This window comes from Sander lucioperca, chromosome 15 (genome assembly GCF_008315115.2).
Source record: "Sander lucioperca isolate FBNREF2018 chromosome 15, SLUC_FBN_1.2, whole genome shotgun sequence".
Lineage (NCBI taxonomy): Eukaryota > Metazoa > Chordata > Actinopteri > Perciformes > Percidae > Sander > Sander lucioperca.
The window spans coordinates 24,803,363-24,830,410 of NC_050187.1; the positions used below are offsets into that span (position 1 = coordinate 24,803,363).

A 27,048-nucleotide genomic window follows, 5' to 3' on the forward strand; every position below is an offset into this window, starting at 1 on the left:
CTTACTGTATTTTGACTTTGCCACTTGGGAATTGGGCAATAATCCTGAGCCCACAGCAACAATTTTTACAAAGACAGAACCTTCCGACAATATTGTAGGGTTTTGGTATAATTGCATCTCACATAATGCTGCAGGGAGACAAATATACAGAGTGATGAAGCTATTAATTTATACAGACAAAGTGACTGTGTTTTTTACTGTTCCAATTTAACAAGAATATAAACTACACAAATGTTTTGCAAAAACTTAACAAATTAAACACAAAGTGTGCACTTAACACATTTTAACCAGCTTTTTTTTGTGTGTGCTCCAATCCTACTGTTTTACAGAAACAAAAAGAGAACAACAGGCTCTGAGAGAGCAACACTAAACACTATTTAAAGGACTTCTGACACTTATGTACAACTCTAGAGGTCAGCAGATAAATGAGATCGACTTCACCGGGAGCCTTTTACGAGATTAACCAGTTTCCCTCCTGAAGAAATAAAAATTGCCCAAGAGGTTTACTGTTTCAATAATGCTAAGCATGACTCATAATCACGAACATCAATCAAGAGTTTATCACCCTCTGTCAAGACAACACTTTGTTTAAGGTGCTGCCACTGAAATACATAAACTGAGAAGGGGTTTTGTTCTATACAGGCGGCTGTATTAAACATTTCCTTTTCTTACTGAGTAGAAGCATAAAGGACAAGGTTAGAGCAATCACAGAGGGTAGGAAGCCATCAGCTTCAGGGTTTGGCACCTTGCTCAAGAGCACCTGGCAGTGCCCAGGAGGTGAACAGCTACCAATCCACACTCCATGCTTCAGTCTGTACGGGGACTTGAACCAGCGACCCTCCGGTCCCCACCCCAACTCCCTATGGACTGAGCTACTGCCACCCCAGGTAAAGGCCGTTTACCACATGTCCTCCAGACATTGATTAATGTGAAGGTATAAGCCCTGAAATCACCTGAAATACAACACAGTTTTAATTCTCCAGCATTACTTACTACTACAAATTATTTATGAAAAACTTTAACTTTATTAGATGATTTATACTTGCGTAAGTAATGACAATCCATCTAGTAAAGAGCTTGCCAACTGCCCCGATTTCAATTTTAATACCAGAGTTTGGATATATACCCATTTCTCTTGATTATTCCGCCCTCCCATGAAATATGTACCTTAATACGTGGTTTTATTTAGATTGTGTTGGAGTAAACTACTTTGTTACAAAGTGATGTGCTGTTGGAGGCAACATATTGTATGCATATGCAAAGACATTCAGAATATTTGAAACTTAGGACACAGAATGTTGCTAAGTTTCTCACCAGCTCCCAGGACGGACTATTAATTGATCATGGACAGAGAGCGAGCCATGTATAATTTACCCGTCAAATTGTACTGTTCATTCATCATGCAAAGCAATTAATGTTTTCTCTGTGTGCACTACAGTTACTCCATGCTCCAATAACACTTGGCTTATCATGTAGAAAAATGGAGTGGCTGAATTTAGTCACACCAACTAAATTGTTTTGCTTCAAGCCAGGGATGGTATTGAAAAGTGTTTGTTAAAGTACACAAGGACTACAAAATGGCACACTAGCAACACATCTGCTACTTATATTTGGGTCTATTTGTGTTTGTACTGTACACATTATAGTGTCTCCAAGTTCCTAAATGACTGCAGGGGAATAAAGACAACTTAGGAGTGTATGAAGCTATACCATAATGTATCCATCTGTAACGCAAACAGAGGGATGACAGAACAAATAGAGAGAGAATATCACACAACAAAACAAGTTTGCAGAGAGGATAAGGAGACAATGAACAGAGAAAAAGAAATGGAGACATAGACAAGTGCAGTGCATTAAGAGAGGAGACAAATAGGAGATGATTTGTTATGTTTGGTTATGGGGAGGGGGAGAAATAAAGTGCCCATGTACAGAAAAACATGAAATCATTAAGATGGGAAAAACACAAAGAAAAGAGGGAATGTCCTGTAACAGGAAGGGTAAAGCAATACAAAGAGATAGAGAAGAGGAGGTAACAGAGGGCAGAGGAGGATGATATGTAGGACAATGATAGATCGTTTTCTGGCAGGCTCAATTTGTCACGCTGTTATTGGAAGTAAAATGGAATAGAGGAGCTGCAGTGAGGTCAGAGGGGGACAGGGGTCCAGAGGTGGGAGAGTTAAGCCAGGAGGGAGCAACACCAGAGCACGCTAAGCGAGATAAACTCCACACACCTCTTCACCTCTGGCCATCAACAAATGATCATTGAGGATACAGCACTCTGATGACTCCATCCCAGTAACCAGTGCCCCACCATATACTGGTGGACTAGTTTGAACATGATTTCTTTTATGTCTTTTTGACATAGATTAATTCACTTTAGTTGATCTGTGCCAACTTCAAGCTCAACCTACAGGTTGATGGTGTATAAAGATACAATTGTTTTTATTAAAAGAGGCATGCCATGGTAATAACACTAGGCACCATATAGAGAAAATATTGAGCTTTTATGTAAAAAAAAATCTGGAAATGTGGGGGTATTTTGGGGTACTAAAACAATAGACAAAAGGAAGTGCAGCTTTAACATGGGCAGTGGAATTTGACACTGCATTGCATTTAGAGTTACTGGCTGAAGCTAAACTTTATTCACTGTCCTTGGTTAGCCTTTTGACAAATAAAACATATTGCAGCTTAGGAATTAAATATATATATAAACAAATATGCAGAATAACAATTACATGCAAATTCCATTGTGTGAGAACTGTATAATAATATTGTAATTCATAAATAAGTGCACAAATACAGTTTTTTTTAAAGAAATGTCCCATTTTATGGCAAGTATCATATTGAAACTGTAGCATAATTAAATCTAAAATATGCAATCTCCAATCAACTAAAGTGGATTTTTGTCTAAAGAAAAATGCAATCAGTAAACAATAAACATAATTAAATTCCCAGACTGCACCCATTGTCTGTTTATACAGTACAGATAATCTTGATACTGTATAGTCTCTCACACGGTGTCGTCTATTCAAAACTTTGCACTCCCCTTGCTAGGTACTGGCCATCCCTAATGTGTTGCTTTGTTTGTCACCTCTATAAACTCTCCCAGCGTCCCATTCCAAATGATGCCACTCAACCTGTATCACACACTAGCCTTCATTCCTATTCTGGGCGAGTCTGAACGAACCTTCTGGGTGGCGGCAAGTGTGTTTTTTATGGCGTTTAAAAAAATCAGGCTAAGAAGTACTTTTGGAGCTTTGTAATTACACCCGGCCTAACTCATTAGCACTAAAGGAGGGGGTGTAGACAGAACTGGCAGTGATGGATCTGGGGAAGGAATGTGGGGTGACACAGTGAAGGTGTGCACATGTTTGGGCATCCTTCTGTGTGTGTTCATGAATGCAAAGGATGTTTGTGCCAGCACTACGCTCCCCTGCACCAACACCGTGCTCTCTGTGTCAGGTTAATGAGTCATGCTGGGATAAACACTTCCAGGTCATGGCCAGCTTTATTCCGTCTGAGAGGGGAAGTCCAGGTGCCAAGATACAACTGTGCTGCATGCAGGGATATTTTAAAAAAGAAATGTTAGAAAAACAAAACAGAATTAGTACAACTACAAAAATGAACGATTGTGATTGTTTTTTTAGATCACATCTTAGCAAGTTGTGCTTCATTCGTAAATCTAAGAAATGCTATCAAAAGCTGGAGCAATGATTTAAAAATGGTAGTTGGGCACAGGATATGAAGACAGTCCAGACACATGGGATATTTGCGCTTACTGCTGAAAGGTGCTGTAGGTGGGAAAATGTTTTAGACCTTTTCACAGTTTGATAACTTAAGTGCTGCAGACAAGAGAAACATTTGAATTAAAAACATGGCAGATAGAAACTGACCTTTTGCGGCTTATTTTTGAAACATTTAGAAAAATGGTATATGCACTCTTCACCTAATATTAAAGTGGACGCAATCTTAAAAAAAACAATTTTTTTCCATAGTGTTTTCAACCTGTGGCACTCTATATCTATGGCTATCATGTTCAAAAGAGTGTCTGAGACTTTTACATGTGCTTGAATACGTGTGTTGCGCCTCCACAAGCTGTCATGTCAACAGCACTGAATTCCCAAAGCAAGCCAAGCCATCATCAATGTCTTTTTCCAGAGCACCCCATAATAGCATGTCAACTCAGACCGCTTTTAAATCACCGGCCACAAGCGTTTGTGACAATAGGATGGAAGAGTCCTTGGGATCAAAACAAAATTACAAGCGAGGGCAAATGTGTTTACTTCATCTCACAGTCAAGTCTTGACAAGTGAATCTGTTTCCCACACCACAACCTCGTCTGCCACGCAGTCAAATTTGTTTACAGATAGGTGCCGGTATGTTCTGAAAGCGCTTCTGTGTTTTTACTAGTGGTAGCAGGTAGTGTAAAGCAGTGGTGGATGAAGTACTTATATCTTTAACCATGGTCAAAGTAGCCCTACCGCTCTGTAAAAAAGTAAAAGTATTAAAGTAAAAGTACTAAGAGCAAAATGTACTTAAAGTATTAAAGTGAAAGTATTTGTTTGGCAGAATTGTCCCTTTCAATGTTATAATATATGGTATATTATTGGAATATTATTACTGATGCTTTAACACATAATCAGCATTTTATTACAGCTGGTGGAGCTGTTAACATTTTAACTACTTTATATATTGTTGGATAGTTTAATCTACAGCACTGTATTATTTTATAAAATACATTTCTTGTTCTTGAAATGTAGTGAGGTATAAAGTAGCACAACATTGAAATACTCAGGTAAAATAAAAGTACTTCAAAACTAAGTACCTAAGTGCAGTACTTGTGCAAATGTACTTAGGTACTCTAACCACTGAAGCAAAGTCACAGTTTTGCTGTTGGCTGACTTTTTTTGTCACACAGGATGACATTTAAAAAGTGAGTGGGCAAAACAGAAAGATGAAAGGAAATATTTGCTGAAATAAATAATTGTAATCATCAAGCCAGATTTGTTGAACTCTCTAAGGTTATTTTGGAACAGAATAAGCTAATACAAATAGGTTGTATGCCACAGTTCTGCTAAATGCTTTGTAAGAGTACACAAACAGCTCCGGTATAGTTGCTTAGTGATGGCATTTATATTTCCTCCCCTTCGAAATAAATACTTGGATATTGAACAAGATGTTTTAGTTGGCAGATATGGTTGATAAAGTGGCAGATTAAGGAAAAAGGAAAATACTCAAGAACACCTACAATTTAGAAGAAGGCACCACTAATCCACTACTACCAGTCTAGCAGGTGACGGTCATCTATGTCTTGAATCCTTTGGCAGTTCACATGAAGCCCTGCTAACACAACTGGGGACTTTTATTCAGGATGTAAAATAAAATATACAGAAGAAAACAAGTCCTTTTTTATAGTGCCAAATTCAGGATATGACAAAGTTGAATAATAATAATAATAATATTTACTTTCATAAACAGGGAGTGTATAATGCAATTTATCCCCTATGTGCCACAGCTGAGTCACCAGTTCTGACAATGTTTCATTCCTGCATAGACATAACTTAAAGATAAGCAGGGCATACTGCAATAAGACAGGCTTGCAAGTGTCAGAGTCCATGATTTAAATAAAAAAAATGGTCAAAATAATGACTAAAAAATGCTTATAATAATAATAATAATAATAATAATGAGTATTAATTAGAAAAAAAATAATATTTTTATTTATTTTTCTGTGCAATATGTCAGTATTTTAAAATGTCATCAGATGATCTACAGTGAGTTCTCGAGTACAGTCAATTATTTTTTTTTTTTTTTTTTTTTTTTTTTTTTAAAACAAACCATACCTCCTTCCAGATGAATTCATTTGAACTATTACAGTTACAGAAATGTATAATGAACTTTTTCCACATGTGGTTGCAGTCACACTTCAATTCACAGCGTACAGATTAAAAGGCTTTTAGCTGTCTAAACCCATTCTTTAAGTAGCTCTTTGCACAAAAGCCATCTTTTTCCACTGGTTTTAAAATCCTTCCTTCTTAAATATATACCGTCTGTCAGATACCATGCTCAGTTCCAGTCTCTCAGCGCTCCTCTCTGTTGTCTCTCTTCACTGCCATCTCTTCCATTAGATATCACCCATTACTGTTTCACACAGAAGTGCTTTATGTTGGAGGAGCTCCGAAATCCCTTTCCGTTCTCTGACCTTTCCATCTCCTCCCGTCCTTTATTTCTCTCCCTGCCTTTGTATCCCATAGGATTTGTGCTCTTCCTGTCTCCCTCTCTTTACCCTCCTGCCACCCTGTGCAGCATCTCTTTCTCCCTCTCACGTTACCTGGCAGCAGACAGCAGCACTTGTCACTCTCGTAGCTTGGTGTAGCCGCCGCACAGGAGGCAACCCTCACCCAGCCTCTGCTCCATCCATCAACTGGCCTGCAGAGCTGGCATGCCAACTGACACCACCCATTCTGTTTCCTCTCACATCAACACCTTTAGGAGGCTATACTGTCCCACAAGTATAGAGAGAAGAAATGCAAAAGAATTTAAAAAAATAAGGAAACATTCAACTTGTGATACATTACAAAAGCTGATACAGACCAAAACTCACAGGCCTATGAGACCGAATGCATAACTGTAACCTGGAAAAGCTTGCTTGCACACTTCCTCATATTAATAATAATAATAATAATAATAATAATAATAATAATAATAATAATAATAATACACTCTAAATGTTCAATGTATTAGTCTTACTATTAAGGCATACTACTCATTTTCACAATTTAGATTCAGTACAGGTATTTCAATTGCTTAAAGCATTTTAATCAATGTTGGTGAAAATGAATGACTATCTTCCAAAGTCAGAACCCAGAGAGCCAAAAATCTAATTTGGGTGTCTTCAAGATATATAGCTTGGAGCTGCACCGTTGACAATTAATTGGAGAGTGACTTTGGTACCTCATAAAATGTGTCAAGTTTTTGTACCTAAATGTGCATCGTTCTTTTTGTAAGTGATTTAGCAAATGCTCACGAATACAACCCAAGGACAGGGAAAGGAAAATAAATGGGAAAGGACAGTTGAAAGCTTAAAATTCCACTTTATGGCCCTCTAAAAGGCTCACATGACTCATGTGACGTTCTCCTCTCATGAAGGGAACAGAGAGTAGTTGGGTGTCAGGAACGAGGCGGCACTGAAGCTGACAGAAGACGCTACATCATCTTATGGCCAAAGTGAAAGAGAGACGACACGGCAACTGTCTGGACGGGAGAAACAAGAGGCCAGAATTTCAGTATGAAACCACAAACACTGTCAATGACATATACATCTTGTTCAAAGTATAAGAAATGACGGTGGCCTGAGAGTAGACTGGAGAAGTGACAACTGGCTTGTGGCAGAATATGTTAGTAAGGGAAGTAGAGCATTATCATAGTAGAATAGAACAGAATACAATATGTGATTTAGGATGACTTTTGATAATGATTAATGTTAGTCAGGTGAACTTGAAATTAAAGAATATAAATGTATGAATATAATTGGCAATATTAGTTCTTTTATGAACTGTCTGCCTGACAAGGGTGCCTCTCTTTCATCTGCCCAATGCATATTGGGACATTTTCCCCTCACCCCCACTTGACCTTGTAGAGGGATAAGTAGGCATGGACACATTATGAGAAAATGGGCCCTTGGGCACAGACAGACGACCCACCCCGCTACATAGGAACAAGATACCCAGACGGTAAGAGACACGGCCATGTCACTTGAAGTCATTTTTTGTCTCTTTGGAGTATTTTGTGTCTTTTTGTGGTCCTTTTGTGTCTCGTTGTGGTCATTTTGCATCCGTTTGTGTTAATTATATCTCTCTTTATAGTTGTTTTGCATCTATTAGTGGTCATTTTGCATCTTTGTTGTCGTTTTGCGTCTCATTGTAGTTGTTTTGCTTCTCTTTGTAGATGTTTTGTGTCTCCATGTTGTTGTTTTGCATCTCTCTGTAGTATTTTTGCATCTCTTTTAGATTAATTTGCATGTCTTTGCAGCAGATGTGCATCTCTTTGTGTTTTGCACCTCTTTGTGGTCATTTTGCATCTCTTTGCTCTGTCCCCTTCCCCAGTCATCCCAACTAATACCATAACAACGTCATCTGAAAATAGCCTTGCTCAACACTCGATCGCTAAGCAATAAAACTCTCATCCTGAATGAATTCATCACTGACAACAAACTGGACTTCCTCTGCATCATTGAAACCTGGCACAAACCCCTGGACTACTTCTCACTCAACCAGATCACACCAACAGGATTCACCCACACAGACATACCATGCACTGAGGGACGGGGAGGTGGTGTTGCCACTGTTCACAGAAAGGACATTAAAATAACCACCATCTCCATCGCAGTCGCCCTGTCTTTTAAACATCTCACCTTCAAACTCTCTGGTCCCAGTCCTCTCGTCACTTCCGTTATCTACCGCCCCCCCCCAAGCCAAACCCCACCTTTCTCTCAGATCTTTCGCATTTCCTGACCCAGCTCTGTGCTATATCACCCTCTGTCCTCATCCTTGGAGATTTTAACTTCCACATTTACAACATCAACTGCCACTGAATTTCTGGAACTGTTAAACTGCTTCAACTTCTCACAACATGTTAACTTCCCCACCACACTCTCATTCAGGAAACTCAAATCCATAAATTCATCTGCTCTCTCAGCTTCTCTCTCCAATTCAATATCTGCCTCCCCCCTCAGCGTCTGATGATCCAACCCACCTTGTGGCCTACTACAACAACACTCTGTCCTCCTGTCTCGACCTACTGGCTCCCATCATTACTAAAACTGTCTCTTTCACACACTCAGCCCCCTGGTACACTCCTGAACTTCACCAAATTAAGTCCCACAAACGTCAGCTGGAAAGACTCTACAATAAAACCGGTTTAACAGTTCACCTCCATGCATATACAGACTACCTTCACCAATACAAAAATGCCCTAAACACTGCCCGGTCCTACTGCCACTCACAGCTCATACACTCCGGCACCAACAACCCCAAGACTCTCTTCTCTACAATAAACAAACTTCTTAACCCCCCTGACAACATTTCTACAACCTTTACAGTGGACAAATGCAACTCTTTTCTCTCCATTTTCACAACATTTACAACAACTTGACCACCTCCCCTGCTCCTTCAACCACCACACCTGCCTCCCCCCCTCCACCTTCTCAGTCACTCTCTCATTTCTCTCTGCTGTCCCCTGTGGAGCTTTCACATTTCACCACAGGTATGAACAGCTCCACCTGCAGCGTTGATCCCATCCCATCAGCTTTCATTAAGACCTGTCTACCATCCATCATCACTAAAATCATCAATTCCTCTCTCAGTTCCAGATCAGTCCCCACAACACTCAAGCTTGCCTCAGTCACCCCCATCCTCAAGAAACCTGGTCTAAACCCGGACACCATGTCCAACTTCCGTCCCATTTCCAACCTCCCCTTCCTATCAAAAATCCTGGAACGTGTTGTCGCTGCCCAAATTAAAACCTACCTCTCCTCCAATAACCTGTATGAACCATTTCAATCTGGATTCCGCTCACAACACAGCACTGAAACAGCCCTCCTCAAAGTCACCAATGACCTCCATCCTCCTGTCCCGACTGGAAACCTACTGCAACATCAGTGGCACCGCACTCTCCTGGCTCCGTTCCTATCTCACCAACAGACAACAGATCATACACATCAATAACTGCACCTCCTCCATTGCTCCTCTGTCACAAAGCGTCCCCCAAGGTTCGGTGCTTGGTCCTCTCCTTTTCATCCTTTACATCCTGCTACTCGGAAATATCATACGCAAACATGGTCTTCACTTCCACTGCTACTCCAATGATGTCCAGATCTACATCTCTACCAAATCCATCACCACAGCTATATCCTCCTCCCTGACCAACTGCCTCACCGACATTCAAACCTGGATGCAAACCAACTTCCTCCAACTCAACTACAATAAATCTGACTTGATGCTCATCGGCCCGAAATCCACACAAAGAGTTTTTAATTGCTTCTAATATGCTTGTTTTATGTTTTGGTTTTGTTGCTCCTCTGTTTTTAATGTGATATATGTGCTGGTTTTTACGGTAAAGTGTCTTTGAGTACCATGAAAAGCGCTATATAAATAAAATGTATTATTATTATAATAATAATACATATTAAAATACCGGGTAAAACCGGGTCTCTGTGTTAAACAGCACAGCTGCCCTACAACAGCTGATCAACTTCACATTTATTATTATTATTATTGTTATTTTGTCACGCCTTGCGCAAATCGTCAGGACCACTAATACCATTAATCCTACTAATTACCAACATTTACATTAAAAACAGAACTGATTTGTCGCCTGTGATGAATTTTTGATCCAGCATTCTGTCAACTTCTCACCATGGCAACTTTACTTTTCTTGTCTTGTGCTGAAACACTTCAGGAGTACTTAACCCTCCAAGGCATCATCATTATTCTCTATTCAGATATTAGCATGTTTATATTTTCTCCCCCAGTATCTCTGGTGGGGAGTGGATACGCTCTGTGACAACAGATACCAAGGTATTAATGAAGCTTTGATGAATTATAAATCTCCACCACTTCTAATATATTAACATATTCACAGGGGGATTTGGGAGTTGTGCTGAACGTGAAGGTGTGCTTCTTTCTTAGTCCCCAAGATGCCTCATAAGAAAAGCTGAGCCCCCCCTCCGAAACCGAAGTTGAGGTAAATTTCCCTTACTTTCTTTTTGATACAGAGGAGTTATCACCACTTTCACGTTTCTCCACTATGTTTCGTTCATAAAATAGTGATGCCGTGGCGGCAGGACAAACGAGGATGATAGCAGCTAGCAGCTGACCTGATGACAGCAAGGGTCCCAGGTTAAGAGGTCCCGGAGGTTTGACCTACTAAGTAGCCTGCCTACAAGTTTAAGCGAGAACAAAAATATATAGTTTTTATACAGACTTTTGTATACATTATATATTCTAGTGTATTATCATAATTTCTTTAACATGTGCAAATATTTTTTTTTTTTACCTCAACCTCAAACCAGATAAAGACTCGCGCCCCCCCTGTGATCTTTGCCGCCCCCCTTAGGGGTCCCCGGACCCCAGGTTAGGAACCACTGGTATAAGGAATGATAAAGAATATACTTGGTAAGATTAAAAAATAAAGAAAAGATGTCCACCGCCGTTTGTGTGTGTCTCTGGGTATGTTCAGTGTAATCAAACAGAATTAATTGGAGTACAGAAAAAGAACAAAGCAGTATGCCATGTGTATTCACAACCTGTGCACTGATTTATTTGTCTACAAGTGGTTGACTTTTATATAGTGAAGCATTTACAAGATGCTAATTGGAATACGAGTGAGGTTTACTCACTTGTATTCCAATGTATTGTATTAGTTGAGGCTTTTTTCTACTGTATTTGCTGACAATATTTAGAAAGATTAAAGGAGTTAGCGCAGACGATCACATGTATACTGTATATGTATGTCATGTGTTTCTGAGGCTTCAAGAAAATGCGTTATGGACAGGAATACAGTACATACAGCTCGGTACTGTCACGTGTCTCAGAAGGATTCGCTATCTTCCAGTGATCGTTAAATACAATAAAAAGCCAAATTCTGGAAATAAATTTAATATCCTTTTGTAAAGCATTTTAATACATCATCATGACTTTTTAGTTCCTTTTATATACACTGTTAGCACTAACTCATCTTCACTAAGATGGATAAGTATACTTATAGTTACATATCATAACTCAGAGCTTAGGTTAAGTCTCTCTTTCATAGCAAGTGACATTAAAGGAAGTGTAAAAAGGTTATCCACCAGGAGAAAATACCTTCTCAGTGTCCTGGAACAAGAAAATTAAATGAAAATAAACCAAAAAAATTATTGGGCTTGATACATAACATTGCATTATTTTTAAGCAGTAGTATAAAAGCAAGACGGTTTGAAGAATATGCAAAATATAGGCTAAAATAAGAATGTCTATTATCTCTAAATGGACAATTAACATACTTTATATCATAGGATGCACAATCTTTTAATTATCTGCATATGTGGATCTCACTTTTGCTTTGCACTGTTAATTCTAAAGTCAACCTCCTTGGTCTGCTGACTCTGTAGTCTTGACCTATTTAAATGACATTTTGCTTTGACAGGAGTTGAGTAGTAAATATGTTGCTTACTGTAAATGATGCAAAAAAAGCTAACCAAGTATCTTAAATGGATTTCTGAGGCCATGAATTTGCCTTCTGGTTAACAAAAATGCAAACAGTTAATAAAAAGAGTAGATATTGCATAGACAAGACATAGTCAAGAGCTTACATTTAAATAGGGGGGTGTACATTTTATTCACAGCCATATTTTAAAAAACCCTGTCGACTGCCCTATATTTGAGGCCCATATTTTTCATTTGAGATTGAAAATCTTCAATGTTTTATCAGTGTCTCACTGTCCTTGCCAGATGGGCAGAAGATTAAGTGTAAGACTGTGACATGTTTGCTGGGCAGAACAAGCCACTCAAATGGTTTTAATGTTGCACTAGTTGTGTCTCCAACACTGCTAAATGCCACGCAAGTCCGTAATCATGCCAAAGCACTACAGTGCAACATGATTCAACATGGTTTGACTGAGTGTTTATAATGAGTAAAAACCCTACAGATGATTAAAGGAAAACTCCCACTTCTGTCTGCTCTTAATGAGGAGAACATACAGTATAGCAACATGTTCTTTGTAATCATAACATCTAACCTAATTATTTTTAGTTTACTGAAATTTAGGTCAGTCATAGACACAGCAGTTAATTTTGTATGAACTTTTGAGGAAAGGACAGCTGATTAAGGAATGTCCTTTGAACTTAGCAAGGTGAGATGAAAGAGGAAAAAGATGTGCGCTACAGTTGGAGTTGGATGCGTTCCCCGGATTCCAACTTCTATAATTAGCAAACATGATGTGGAAGGAGTAAATAGAGGAGAACTTAGCTTCCATGTTAGGATAGTATGAGCTAAGAAAGATGCAAATCGTCTGTGGCTACACACAGTTGACTTTGTTTAAACTTTGCCTGGGGTTATATATAGCGCTGCTGATCTGTACAGTAAACAAAACTCTGTTCACTGGCAATGCAGTGAAGCCGGAATAAACGTTTTACTGTAGAAATACTCTTTCTACTGTTCAGAGTTATATTTGTAACACATGATGCAGCATATTGGCACCTGTGTTTTTCTTCTGGCAAACACATTGAAGGCAAAACAAACTTAATCTGATTTCTGCCATCTGTCTTGGGTCAGAAATACACACGGTTGAGATAGGCAGTTGCATCTTGTTTCATCAGTTTTAACAAGGGAAGGGTCACTAGTGTGGTATCAGTGACACATTTCCAACAAAAAATAGGTAATTAATCTCCTATAACTCAAATAGTTGGTCATATGTTTCATTCACAACAGTTGAGGCAATGAAATGTTTGATCAGATGTCAGATTAGGGGTGCCAGGCAAATTTGTTTTGATTCATGGGTCATCATCTTTAGGGAATACATGTTTTCTGTTTTCTGCTTTCACTGTCTCTCTGAGTGTGTTGCTGATCCCTTGATTAAGAAAAGTCTCAGCAATGCAGCCTACCTGGTGGATGAACACCTGTGCACCGCGAGGGCTCATGAGCAACACAGCCCGTCGCAGGGTGTCCCGGTACCGGTTGAGCTCCTCAGTGCGCATCGTGTTAAAGAGGTCAGTAAAGACTCGGCTGACGTTGCGGTCCACCCTCTGCAAGGACACATCCAGACCCAGCCGAGACGCCTGGTCCATAAAGGTTTGCAAACCCCGAATATCTGAAGGTGAAAGAATGACACAGAATGAGTGATGGGGGGAGATAAGACACAGACAGACAGAGGAAGAAAAATAATAACACTTTAGGCAGGTGCTATGGTATACAATACTTTATTCCTGGAGCACCTGCACATGCACTATATATTTTCAGGCTTCGTTCCAGGGGCTTCAAGGCAGGTTTCGTTCTGATCTAAAGTGTGACAAAACACAACAAGCACTCCTGTCTTTCTGTTTGGTGGGGTTTACAGGATATGAAACTGCAGGCAGGTGTTTCTGTCCCCAGAGATCTAAGTGTGTGTGTGTGTGTGTGTGTGTGTGTGTGTGTGTGTGTGTGTGTGTGTATGTGTTCACTATACAGGAAACCACTTAAAAGAAGCCTGTGATGCACACTCAAATCAAAGGTGATGTGCAGCAGAGGACTCACAATAAGCACAGCAATCCCAGCAGTCACAGGAGGAGCAGCAGCCCAGCATGTGCCAAGTCATGCCGCATTGTTAAAGAGAGGTTAGGCCAAATCGCTAGGGCCAGACCTCTTTCTGCATCCACAATATGTGTGTGTGTATGTGTGTGTGTGTGTGTGTGTGTGTGTGTGTGTGGGGGGGGGGGGATGGGTTTTCCCCTGTTGCGTCTCTGGAGGTTTGATGAGTCGCGTGCCCTAGTGCTTTAGTATTGCTCACAGAGGGATAGAAAAGCAAACTGGCTCAAACATACATATAGCTGCATAAACACGCAACACACACACACACACACACACACACACACACACACACACAAACCTACAATATCATACTGTAGGGGTGTGTGGTCGTTATTTGAGGTGATATGGCACATCATTTTTAGATGCTCAGGGCAAAAACTAGAAATTAGGCTAATAAGAAAGCCTTTGACCTGGTCTGAGCAGTGAAGCAACATATTGGTACATCGCCCCCCTTTCTCAGTCTATACCTCGGGGGAAAGTGAGACAGCGACATGACTAAGTACCATATGAAGCAAATCATAAAGGATTAGATGCAATGTTCGATTTTTCCTGCCATTGTTATATTGCAATTTAGTTTTTGGGGAAACAAAGATACAGAATAAAAATGTTCAAAGTGCCGAACAAAACATGAAATTAAATCATTTATCATTTTTGAAGCGTGGCCAGACTTTTACTGCAGCACTCTTTGAAAACTAACACACACACACACACACACACACACACACACACACACACACACACACACACACACACACACACACACACACACACACACACACACACACACACACACACACACACACACACACACACACACACACACACACACAGAATATAATGGGCAAAAGCTCAACCTTCGATCCTTTGCCACGACTGTACTATTGCAATTCATTTTGACTACAATATTTTCTATATACAATCTTCAGCTGCAATCACATATCAGCTGCAATCACATATGGTGATACTGACTATAGACTAAAGATTTCATATTTATTATGTTCAGTGTGAACCATCTCTGTTAAACGAAACCCAGAAGGTATAAAAGGGACCTTCTATACATTTGTGATGACTTAATAACCACACAAATAAATACAACAACAACAACAACAACATGAATCTACCTAGTAGAGGCTTACTACAGTAATTCCTTGAAGAACAATGCAATTCAAATTGGATCTAGAAAACTGATCAAAAAAGACAAAAACTATATTTAGTAGTAACATAGTGTAATGTTGCAGTTGGCTGAAAAACATCATAGAAGAAACATACTATAACAACAAACAAGGGAAAGCCACCATGTGATAACTACTCTAGGAACCCGATAGAAACATCGGACTTCAAAGCCAGCGATCCAAACCCGTAGCAGGCTTTTCCACGGGGCAACCGTGTCAGCCATGGACAGGGCTGCAGAAAAGAGGATTAACGTGGAATTAAAGGTCTGATTTCTGGACATGTTTACCAGAGCGTTATTTCTGAACACAAATCTGCTTCTGAAAGTTTTAGATATCAAAACTTAAACCTTCTCTGCCCCTCATGTATCAGCATCGTGCTCTCTCGCTCAACGGGGCAACTTACTTAGAACTTTTGATATCTCTCTATCCCTTACCTATCTTTTGCTTTAACAGTATCTGTTTTAAAAACGTCAGGAAAAGATAGTTTGAGGGAGACTGAGAAATACCCCATGAAGATGCTCTAACATCCTTTTCAGCTCCATCTTACTCGAGTCGTAACTAAAGAGGGACTCTCTCTTGGATTGGAGCATTTCAGAATTGAGCATATCATGATGAAAGGGCTCAGAGGTTTTGACTGAGCTGTCAAGCTGCGTTGCAATCCAAGCGGAAAAGCCTGAGAAATGACTACGGTACCAGCCTGTTTACTCAAAATTGAGATGAGTCTGTTGAAGCAATCAGTTTTTTTCTTGCAACAATAACATTGTTTAATTATGTGCAATATTGATTTTTTTTGCAAATCTGAAATGGATCAGGTGCTGAGTGTGTTGTGCATTGCCAGAGAGAGCAACTGCTTCGGTTTGAATGCACCCTCTTTTTACTGACTGCAGCTCGTTACGCTATAACACAGTTAACATAGTATTTTTAGGCAAGTATGATTATATTACTGTAACTATCTGAATAAAATGATAAATGATAGCTTATGTAATGGATATGAGGTCTGAACATCATATCCATACATTCCTGGTTTTTGTGGCAAAACACAAAAAAGCACCTGCCAAACACAGGAGTTCAGTGTAAGACATTTGCAATATCATCTCATATCTACACTTAATACTAACAGTGGAGTCAGGTTCATTTTTTCTCACACAAAAAAAAACAAGATTTGTAAAACCTAAAATCAGTTTAAACTGATTTTCACTTGGATTTTGCAGCCACATGCATCAAAATGGTTGAAGTGTGTATGAAATTAACACCAAATGAGGACCTCATGGTGAAAAGCAAAGCTTAGAAAATGCTTCCCATAACCAAAGTGACAAAAAAAATGGGGGAAAAATGGGAGAAATTATCTGCTGATTATGTACCACAGGCTCTCTAAGTATCATCACTCCCCTGGCCGCAGAAGACGAGGAGTCAACTATGGTAATCTCTGTTGCCTTGACTGTTCAAATGATTGAATAGGATCAGCACGGGCTATGGATATAATCCCTATCAAATTTGCATTGTTGAATGTGCAATCACTTTCAAACAAAACATTAATTTTAAATGACTTCTTTCTATCACGTGATCTAGACTTTTTATTTGTCACGGAAACGTGGCTGCATGTTGGTGATCTAAGCCCTTTCACTGATTTCTCCCCTGGCGATTGTGACTTTTTTAGTTCTCCCAGATCCACTGGCACAGGTGGGGGTTTAGCGACAATCTTCAAAAATCGCTATAAATGCCATCAACTGCCATCAACTGCCAGTTGATAAACACACAGTTAGTTTTGAGATGCAAGCATTTGAGGTTGATTTGTCGTGCCCATTGATTTGTGCACTGGTGTATAGACCCCCAAAGTACAATAAGGACTTTATCAGTGAATTTTCTGAGTTTCTATCCTTGATTGTGCCCAACTCGGATAAGATTTTAATCCTTGGTGATTTTAATATCCATGTCTGTTGTCCATCAAAGCCTTTAGTTAGCCAGTTTCTACAACTTGTGGAATCATTCAATCTGACTCAGTCTGTAACTGGTCCCACACACAAACGATAGTTACGAATTGTAACTCCAGATTCTATGAATATAGGCGTAGCCCTCTAAGCCACGCTATTGGGTTTATCCCTTCACGCATGCGCAGTCGTGAAGATTTTCTTTCCCGCCCTTGCGTACCGCTCGGGCCTCAACTACGTCTGCAAATACTGTATATAAACAGAGCGGACCCGTTGCTCTGCTCCCAACATAAGCTTTTTCTTCAGTTAATGTAACCGGAGCAGGTAGCCCGAATTTTAGAGGGCGCCTATACTCATAGACCTGGAGTTACAATTTGTAACTATTGTTCTATTTCGTATAGGCTTCGCCCTCTAAGCCACGCTATTGGGTTAGGGCGAAGCTGATGTAGTCAATGCCACCTGCGACCCAGAGCCCACAAGTGGAACATAGACTAAACTTTTTTTCCCTTCTCTGTCTCTCTCTCTCTCATGCAGACAGGAGACTGTATCCGATAAGCCGTTATCTTGATAACGGAGCCTGCCATGGTAATGACTTGGCCTAGCTGGCTGTAAAGCCCAAGCCGTGAGTGCAGGCGTGCATGATTGGTGAGGGTAGTACATGATTGACAATTATGGGACGCCCGTGTTCCTCCCAGCCACCCAGAGTGGGGGGGGGGATAGAAACGGATAAAAGGGCATAGGGATGCCCAGGAGGCCGCTGCGCAGATTTCGGCTACTGACATGCCTCTGAACAGAGCCGCTGATGTCGATAGTGCCCTTGTAGAATGTGCCCAGATGCCCTGGGGGGGCTCCGCCCCCTCCGTGTTATAGGCCTGGGTGATCGCACAGCCAGTGAGACAGACGCTGTTTTGACAGGGCCGCTCCTTGGGAGTGTTCCCTATAGTGTACAAACAGCTGCTGTGTCCGCCTTATGTCCGCCGTGCGTAAAACGTACTGTGATAACGCACGCACCGGACACAAACGGTGGAAAACCTCCTCCGCGTCGTTGTTATGAGGCGGGGGGAAAAAACCCTGGAAGGAAAAAACCCTCGACCGAAAGGAATTAGGGTAGGGTGGGTGCACTGCCGTCCCCTTTAATGGAGAGACAGGACGGCGAAACTGACAGCGCACGTAAGTCGCTCACTCGCTTGGCTGACGTCAAGGCAAGGAGAAGCGCCGTTTTTAGAGACAGCAACCTGAGAGGGTGTGAGAGAGCGCACGGCGGTTTCTGTCGTCTGACCCCTTTCAAAAAAATGCTTTACTAAGGGGTGCGCAAAAACCGTCCTCTCTCCATACCCTTTGTAGCAGGATGAAATGGCCGCTGCGTAGGCTTTGACTGTGGACAGAGCCAAGTCATTATCCACCAATGTTGGAGATAAGTCAACACGAGAGGCAGGGGACACGATATGGGGTCTGTTTCCCTCTCCGTGCATCAGCGCTGGAAAGCGGACCAACGTGCCGCGTAACTCGCTGTTTTGGAGGGGGCTCTCGCGCTCTGAATTGTGCGCACCACGGCAGGAGGCAAGCCTAATCTCTGCAGGCGTTCCCGCTCAGCAGCCAGCCCCACAGTCGCTGGGTTATCAGCGGGGGGTGAGAAATCGCGCCGTCCAGCTGTGACAGGGCGTCCTCACGCCACGGCAATTGCCAGGGGGGACCCACCAGCAGCTGAACCAGCGTCGGGAACCGGATGCGCTCGTGCGCTCCGGTGCCACCAATATGACCGACAGATTCTCCTCCTGGATGCGTTCCAGGAGACGAGGAATCAGAGGGACCGGGGGAAAAGCGTATAGGAGGGTTCCTATTTCCACTCGTTGTGAGAGGGCCCTACCCTTGACATTAGGTCTGCCGCCCGGTTAGTATCCCGGGGATGTAAACAGCCTTGAGGGATAACAGATTACTGTGTGCCCACAGCAGGAGGCTCCTGGCTATTTCCAATAGCTGGGCCGAGCGCACGCCGCCTTGGCAATTTATGAACGCTGCTGCTGTAACATTGTCTGTCTGTACGACGACATGTCTCCCTGCTACCACCGGGCTGAAGCGTTTTAGAACTTTCAGCACCGTGGTCAGCTTCAGGCAGTTTATGTGTGGGAGAGGGAGAAGTGGCCATTCTCCTCCCACCACCTGTGATTCGCACATTCCTCCCCAGCCAGTAAGCGACGTGTCTGTGTACACCGTCACGTATGACGTCACCTTGCCCAGGGGTACCCCGGTAGACAGGGTCCGGGGGTTCCCCCAGTATGACAGGTCTGACTGCAGAGAAGGAGGGATGGTCAGTATTCGCCACTTGTGGCGTATGGGGTCGACGCGCTGGCGGAGGAACCACCTCTGGATTTTTTTTCATGTGGAGAAGACCCAGAGGGGCCACCATGTAGCCCGCGAACATCATGCCCAGAAGGTGCATTACGGACAGCGTTGACACCGTCGCGCGTGGCGTGGTGCGCAACAGGACAGAGATCAGCGCGTCTTGCCTTGGCGCTGACAGCCTGGCTCTCATGACAATCGAGTTTATGTCCACGGCCAGATAAACTATCGATTGTGTGGGAACAGGACTCTGGCGCCTCATTTTTTCCGCAACGGCTGAAGTGCCGTCTCCATGCACTTGGAAAATGTGCAGGGGGGCCAGTGAGTACCCGAACAGAAGCCGGTTGTACTGGAATGGGCCCCTTGGAAAAAGAAGCGCAGGAATCTCCTGTGTCTGGGAATGATTTGGATGTGAAAGTATGCGTCTTTCAGATCCACAGATGTAAACCATTCTTGGTGGCGCACGCATTCCAACACATGTCTGATAGTCAGCATGTGGAATGGGCGCTCCGTGATGCACAGGTTGAACTGGGACAGGTCGAGGATGGGGCGTAACCCGTCTGACTTTTTTTGGAGTGAGAAGTAGCGGGAATAAAATCCCTCGTTGTCCACCCCCGGAGGAACGCGGGAAATTGCCCCTTTGACAGTAGCTCCCCTAGCTCTGTTATCATGGCATCTGATTCTGCCTGGGATGACACGGTTGTCTCCAATATGCCCGCGAAGCAGGTGGGGGGGAGGCGAACTGAAGTGTGTAGCCCTGTATTACCAGCTTTGACATCCATGAGTCCATGTGTGTCAGCCTGATACATGCTGCGCTGTGCTCTGAGAGCGGGCGCGCGCATGTCTGTGTGTTGTTTGAAGACATAGTCAGCAAGGAGCGCAGAGGCCATTCCGCCGCTGGGCGAGACGTGAGATTGTGACGCCCAGTCCATAGAGGGCTCTGTCGAAAGGGCCGGTCACCGCCGTGAGAGGCGGGAGCGGTCACCGGGTCATTGTCTTCCTCGTCCCGCTGGAATGCCCGGGGGGAGAGGGATGACTGAGCTGCACCGTTCATAGTGAGTGAGCGTTCGCTCCCGCTGTCTGCATAGTGAGAGAGCGGTGGAGCTCCGCGTGCAGCGATGGGCTGGTGTGTGCTTGTGTGGGGAACGACTGTCATGTTGTCAGCGCACTGTTCAGTGGGAACAGGGGCTGCTTGGCTGAGGGGAAACTGCTCAAAAGGGCCGTTGTGTTTCCAGCTCTCAACCGTATGGGGACAGACGTTCCCCGCGCCCCGACGCCGCTGTTTGTTGGCTGTCTGTAGGCGGGGCCCAAATAGTCCATCAGGAGCTATGGGACCGTACAGAAGCTCGCGTCTGATGTCAGTGGGTAGCTGTGTCATGTGGGGCCAGATGTTTCGCTGGGCCACAGTCTGCCACACCATGACTCTGGACAACGCCACCGTGGACGCCGTGGTCAGGGTGAGGATCGCGGTCATAGCTTTGCCAATCTCCGTGGCTAGCTCTGGAGGAAGGGCTCCCGGGGCCATGGCGGAGACGGCGGAGGCTAGCAAAGCTATATTGTTCTGTGCCGCGAGACCCTGGGCCGCACACTGGTGTGACCGGTCAGTGACCTGAGCACATACCTGATCCTGGGGCGAAGGAGGCGTAGGCTTCCGGTGGCCGAAAAAAGTGGCCTTCGGAAGCAGGATGGACGCCAGGCTCTGCTCCAGGGGGGGGGACCGAAGGGAAGCCCGCTTCTGTGTCGCCTTGAACCCGGGTAAACGGGGCGTAGCGAAAGACGGGAGCCTTCAGTTTCCCGGGCTGGGAGAGCACCTCTTCCACAAATGGCCGAAGCTCCGTGAAGCGCGGCCAGAGTGGAGCCCGTGAGGAGGGCGGCTCCTGAGCGTAAACATCCCCTCTCAAGAGGCTGCGAGCGGGGGCTGGAAGCTCAGCCGGGAGCGCAATGCCTCTCTGGTCTGCCGCCGAGAGTCTTAGCGGTGAGCCGCCTGAGGCAGAGGGGAAGACCGCTGGAGCGGGGCCCTTGGCCATTCCAGAGATGGGGAGAGCCGCAATGGGAGGGCATCGATCCCCGTCTCGAGGTCCAGTTCTCCCAGGGGGGAGGAGGGACAGCCGGTGACGGAGGCGTTATCCAAGGGAATCGAGCCATCGGGCTTGTGCTCGTCGGCAAAGCCTTCCTCCGGCGAATCCAGGGTGTTGACGGACTGCCGTCTGTCTGCCCAGCTGCCATCCCCTTCCCCGCTAGTCTGACACTCCAGAAAAGCTTCCGCCTGCCGGTTAAGCTCTTTAGATGGCAGGTGGATGCAGAACTGGAGGAGGCGTAAGCGGTGCCAAGGCAGGTCTCACAGCGGGGATGGAGGTCCGGCGGCAGGATGTAGCCGGTCCGGCAGGTGGGGCAGAGGCGAACACCGCTGGAAGTCGAGCTTGTCTTCATACTGCTAGCTTGAAGAAAAAGTGGGAGCAGAGCAACGGGTCCGCTCTGTTTATATACAGTATTTGCGGATGTAGTTGAGGCCCGAGCGGTACGCAAGGGCGGGAAAGAAAATCTTCACGACTGCGCATGCGCGAAGGGATAAACCCAATAGCGTGGCTTAGAGGGCGAAGCCTATACGAAATAGAACATGGTCATACTGGATCTTGTTTTATCATTAGGTTTTCTTGTTTTAAATATTGAGTTGGATGTTGCTAGTCTATCTGACCATAAACCTGTGCTTTTTAATGCATCACTTTCTAATCCATTACCTAAACCTTGTTTGACAGATCGCTACATCCGAGCACTGAACCCGTTCACTGCTAGGCAATTTTCTGATGCTTTCATAGCTTGTCCTTTTGCTAGCCCTACAGAGATAACCTCCGCCTCTCTGTCTACAGATGAGCTAGTTACTCGGTTTAATATCACTGTCACAGATGTTCTTGATATTGTTGCCCTTTTTAAACTGAAGCGACCCAAAGTCAAAGCCCAACCTTGGCTTAACAGTGAGACTCATGTCCTTTGACAAAAGTGTAGAAAAGCAGAGAGGAAATGGAAAAAAGATAAACTGCAAGTGTCCTATGAGATACTGAGAGATCACCAGGTATTCTACAAACGCCTTGTCAAAGCATCTATAGCAAAGCATTTTTCTGATATCATATCTAAAAATGTACATAGCCCTAAAATTTTGTTTAGTGCAATAAATACTGCACTAAATCATGCTATTGCACTCCCTGATGCTATGTTTGAAATCACAGAACAATTGTTGAGCTTTTTCATCAACAAGGTTGACACTATCAGATCTTGTATTTCACCTAGTGATCATGACCCTTCTAAATCAATCCTATGCCCCGGCTTCTCTGAATTGTTTTGTGCCTGTGGCCCTGTCAGCATTGATGGATATTGTATCACACATGAAACATACCTATTCATCTTAAGATATTGTCCCCTTTCACATAGGCGCCGATTTATGTTTTCCTCCGTGGGTGCTCACGGGCGCACGCCATTTAAAAAAAAAGTAGTCCAAAAATGTTTGCATTTCCAGTGTTTCCTCTAGAATTTTTTTCAGCGGTGGCGGGGAGGGGGGGGACAGAGTATGGGCTTATCTGCTAATGTAAGCTACCGACCATTACCTTGAAACCATCCAGAAAATAGACGGTACCGTAGGGTGATTTAACGTCACCGCTCATTTTACACACAGTTTAACAACAAAACAAAACGCTGAGTGAACATTACTAGCTACATTTTTCATGTTGGTTTTGAGCGGTATGCACCCCCACTAACCTGGAAAACGGTTTTAAATCAGTAACGTTACTACAGCGTGTCGGAGGAATACACACAGTCTCCTGCAGCGGCGAGGCAGAGGGGCCATCACAGCAGCCTGGCTAACATTAGCTTCTTGTCTCATCTGGGGTCTGATAAACAGTAAATTCATCAACTTCAGTGTCCACAATGCTATTTTCCAATAAGCTGTAGCTGTCATATTTCACGGGCGTGAGTACCGCAGTACCACAGTACAGAGATCTCTTGTCTCAGGGGGACATGAGGGAGGGAAGCACGGTCATTCAAAAATACTACCGTGTTTCTACTGATACAAAGCTTAATGCTAAATTGGTGAAGTATCCCTTTAAGTCTCATCTTAAAACACATTTTTATTCTTTGGCGCATTATTTAGTTTAGGGACATTTGTATAGAAGTGTGTTGTTTGTATGATGTTCATTGTGTCTATATTTTTATTGTCTTCCTTTGTTTTTATAACATAATATAACTTTGTACAACGCTTTGTTCAGCCTAGGTTGGTTTTAAATGTGCTCTATGAATAAACTGACTTGATTTGACTTAAGTAACTTAAGTAAGAAATTAATAATTGAACCACTGAGGATTTGTGCTGCAAATTGTCTTTACGAAATATCATTTTCAGTTGGATTCTTGTATTATTGATTTTTTATGTTATTTGTATTACCCATTTGTAGCCAAATTATTTAAATAAAACAAATAATGAGCCCTACACAAATGACAAAACATATTCTGGAAGCAATGTAGGAATAAAGTGGAGAGAGCAAATGACCCATTTAATAAATAATCAGTGTATGTAAATTAAATAACATGTTGTCTTCTAATCATATTTAGGTTATTCTTATATGTGATTAGAGGACAGGGCATGTTGGGGGTAGATGAGGATATGAGAGCATACTGTACACAGTCAGTCTTTGTCTGTCCATTTGTATACATACTGTACATTATGTGTTATGAGCTGTGAAGACAAACAAACCCAACACCTTGCAGAGGAGAAAAGGATGAGGAGGAAATCATTTTATGTTCTTACACCATGCCAAACACCATTGATTGAATAGCCTGTAGTTGTGTGAAAGGCAGGTCCAGACTGGACATTCATACTGGCAAGGCTGGCTGATTGACCCCCAAGAGTCAGGGCAGTTAAAATTCTAAAGAAAAACGAAGAAATAAATCAAAGAAAAAGCAACACAAGATAGCTACATTCAGATTGGTACCTACAGTATAGTTCCCCTGCTTTTTACCTCATGGTAGGATCTCTGCCTATCATGGACACACAATTATGGGAAAAACGAGAAACGAGAAAAATGTGAGGCAGTGGGAGATGGCGATGATGCTAAATGCTGCACTATTTCTGTTGGCAAGCAAGGGACAAGGTCAGTGTGAATAAAAGAAGCATGCTAGCTTGTAGCACATCATGTTACATGCAGAGAAGATGAGGATAATGTCATACCTGACCGGGCTGATTCCATGTTTTACATAAAAATAATAATATAATATAAATGACATCAAGTTATCAACTCTCATTCATGTCATATAGAAAAAGTGAGATATGTTCATACAGGGAAATTATTGTAATATTTTGTCCCCCTCATGTATGAATGTATAAATGATGGTGGTCAAAACATAAGCAAGATCTTACAATATAATACAGTCCAATACAAAATGACCACTACACTAAAAATGACCATTGTACTGGATTGCATTAGATTGTACAGGTGTACTGAATAAACAGTTCACTCTTTTATTTATATTATATATATATATATATATATATATATATATATATATATATATATATATATATATATACACATACATAGAGTGACCAGATGAGGTAAGTGACGGTCACTTACCTCATCTGGTGTTTTTATTGAGGTAAATCTTTGCAAATGAGTATAGTCTCTCTGCTGTTGCAAAACTACACATAAATGATTTGTGTTTTTCTTCTTTATGGAGAGGGGACATTGATTTTTCAAACATGTACAGGGGTTTCTGTTAAGCCTGTTGAAATTAAACGAGCCTCAAAATTTGTATGCTTTGTTTGGACATGGGATGTCCACATCTATGATTGTCATTTATAGTTTTAGAAAGCAGCTGTTTACTATTGTACTTTTGGTAGGCATGAATACATTCCATCACTTTTTTCTTTTGTCAGTCAAACACTATAAAAACTTAAGGAAAGCACCGTCTACAAAATGGTTTCAATAGAAGTCGGGTCTGAATGTACAGAGCGGCTGGAGTTACAGTCCTGGAGTCATTATCTCAGTCCAGGCCTGGTGAATGGTCTCCAAGATAGTGTCCAGTGATTGGATTTTTGACTTACAACACCACCATGCACATAGAATATAGTATAGAATAAAATGAATTGCTCTACTTTGTTACTAAGTTTGGCTGACATGCCTTTGCGATGCTTTGTAATTAGAAGGGAGACAGTCCAGTGCAGACCAGAACGCAACAATTTGGAAGATAGCAATATAATAATAAAATTGGGAAATAATGCAGGAATAATCAAAAACAGAAAAATCATCAATACTGTAGGGCCACATTTCAAGTAAGTTTTTTTTTTTTTTTTTATGAGGTCAGGTTAGAGTTAAAAAATACTGTTCATTTTCTACTTTTTCTCACCAAATTGTTGAGCATCAACAAAAAACTATGCAAATGAGGGCTTACCAATTAATTTACCCTTTCACAACAAGGTTAAGTGCCTTTCTGTGTGGACATGCTGGATTTATTCCTTTATTTCCAGCTATCAGGTGTAAAACTATTAAGTATTAAACCTATTATATAAATACTATTCTGCATAGTATAGCTAAAAATAGTCTCCTTATTTTTACAGTTTCTCTTCCTTTACACATCTTTCCTTTTCTATTTTACATTCTCGTTGATCCTCTCCTCTCTATTCTTATGAAAACCAATTAATTGAAGGTCATCTGTGCGTTCACTCTGTGTGACGTTACCTGACAAGTAAGTTGGCAGTGTTACAGAATTTATGGCCTCAATGTAGCACTCATTTCAATAAAATAAAGTAAGACAATCAGAAGTGAAAGAGTATGCCATAACACATAAGTGTCTTCACTGCTTCATATTGTCAGCTCTGTCACTAACTAACATTATGCATTACAAACTTGTTACAAACTCTGCATGAGATTTCCTTTTGTGTTTGTCCTGCCTGTGTTAAAAATACACTTCCTACATTAGGAACCACCACCTACATGGGTCCAAGAGCATTTTAATCAATCTCACACTTAATCCCAGCCTAAGTCTCTCCTCCTAACAGAGAGCCAGTCACCACAGCTCATAGTCATTACTAAGCGCAGGTTAACTTAGACAGACCTGCCAAGGAGCCTACTGATATTCAAGAAAATCAACCCATCTTTAAGAATTCCAGTAATCGTGCCTCAGCTGACTTTTATGCTCTCCTCATTATAATAAAATAAAAAGGCAATTTAACAGATGCTTTTGTTTGCAGATAGTCTACCCACTGTCCACCCTCACACACAGAATCATTAGCTGGCTTACATACA

General features: G+C 42.3%; 1 protein-coding gene across 2 annotated transcripts in view; it reads right to left on the bottom strand.

Moving 5' to 3' along the window:
* Window positions 1-27,048, bottom strand: part of grid1a (glutamate receptor, ionotropic, delta 1a) — a 289,882-nt gene that overhangs the window by 71,802 nt on the left and 191,032 nt on the right. For both annotated transcript variants that reach the window (XM_031308223.2, XM_031308230.2), the window contains exon 4: window positions 13,641-13,846. In XM_031308223.2, the coding sequence (XP_031164083.1) occupies window positions 13,641-13,846 (206 nt within the window). The remainder of the gene's footprint in view (window positions 1-13,640; window positions 13,847-27,048) is intronic.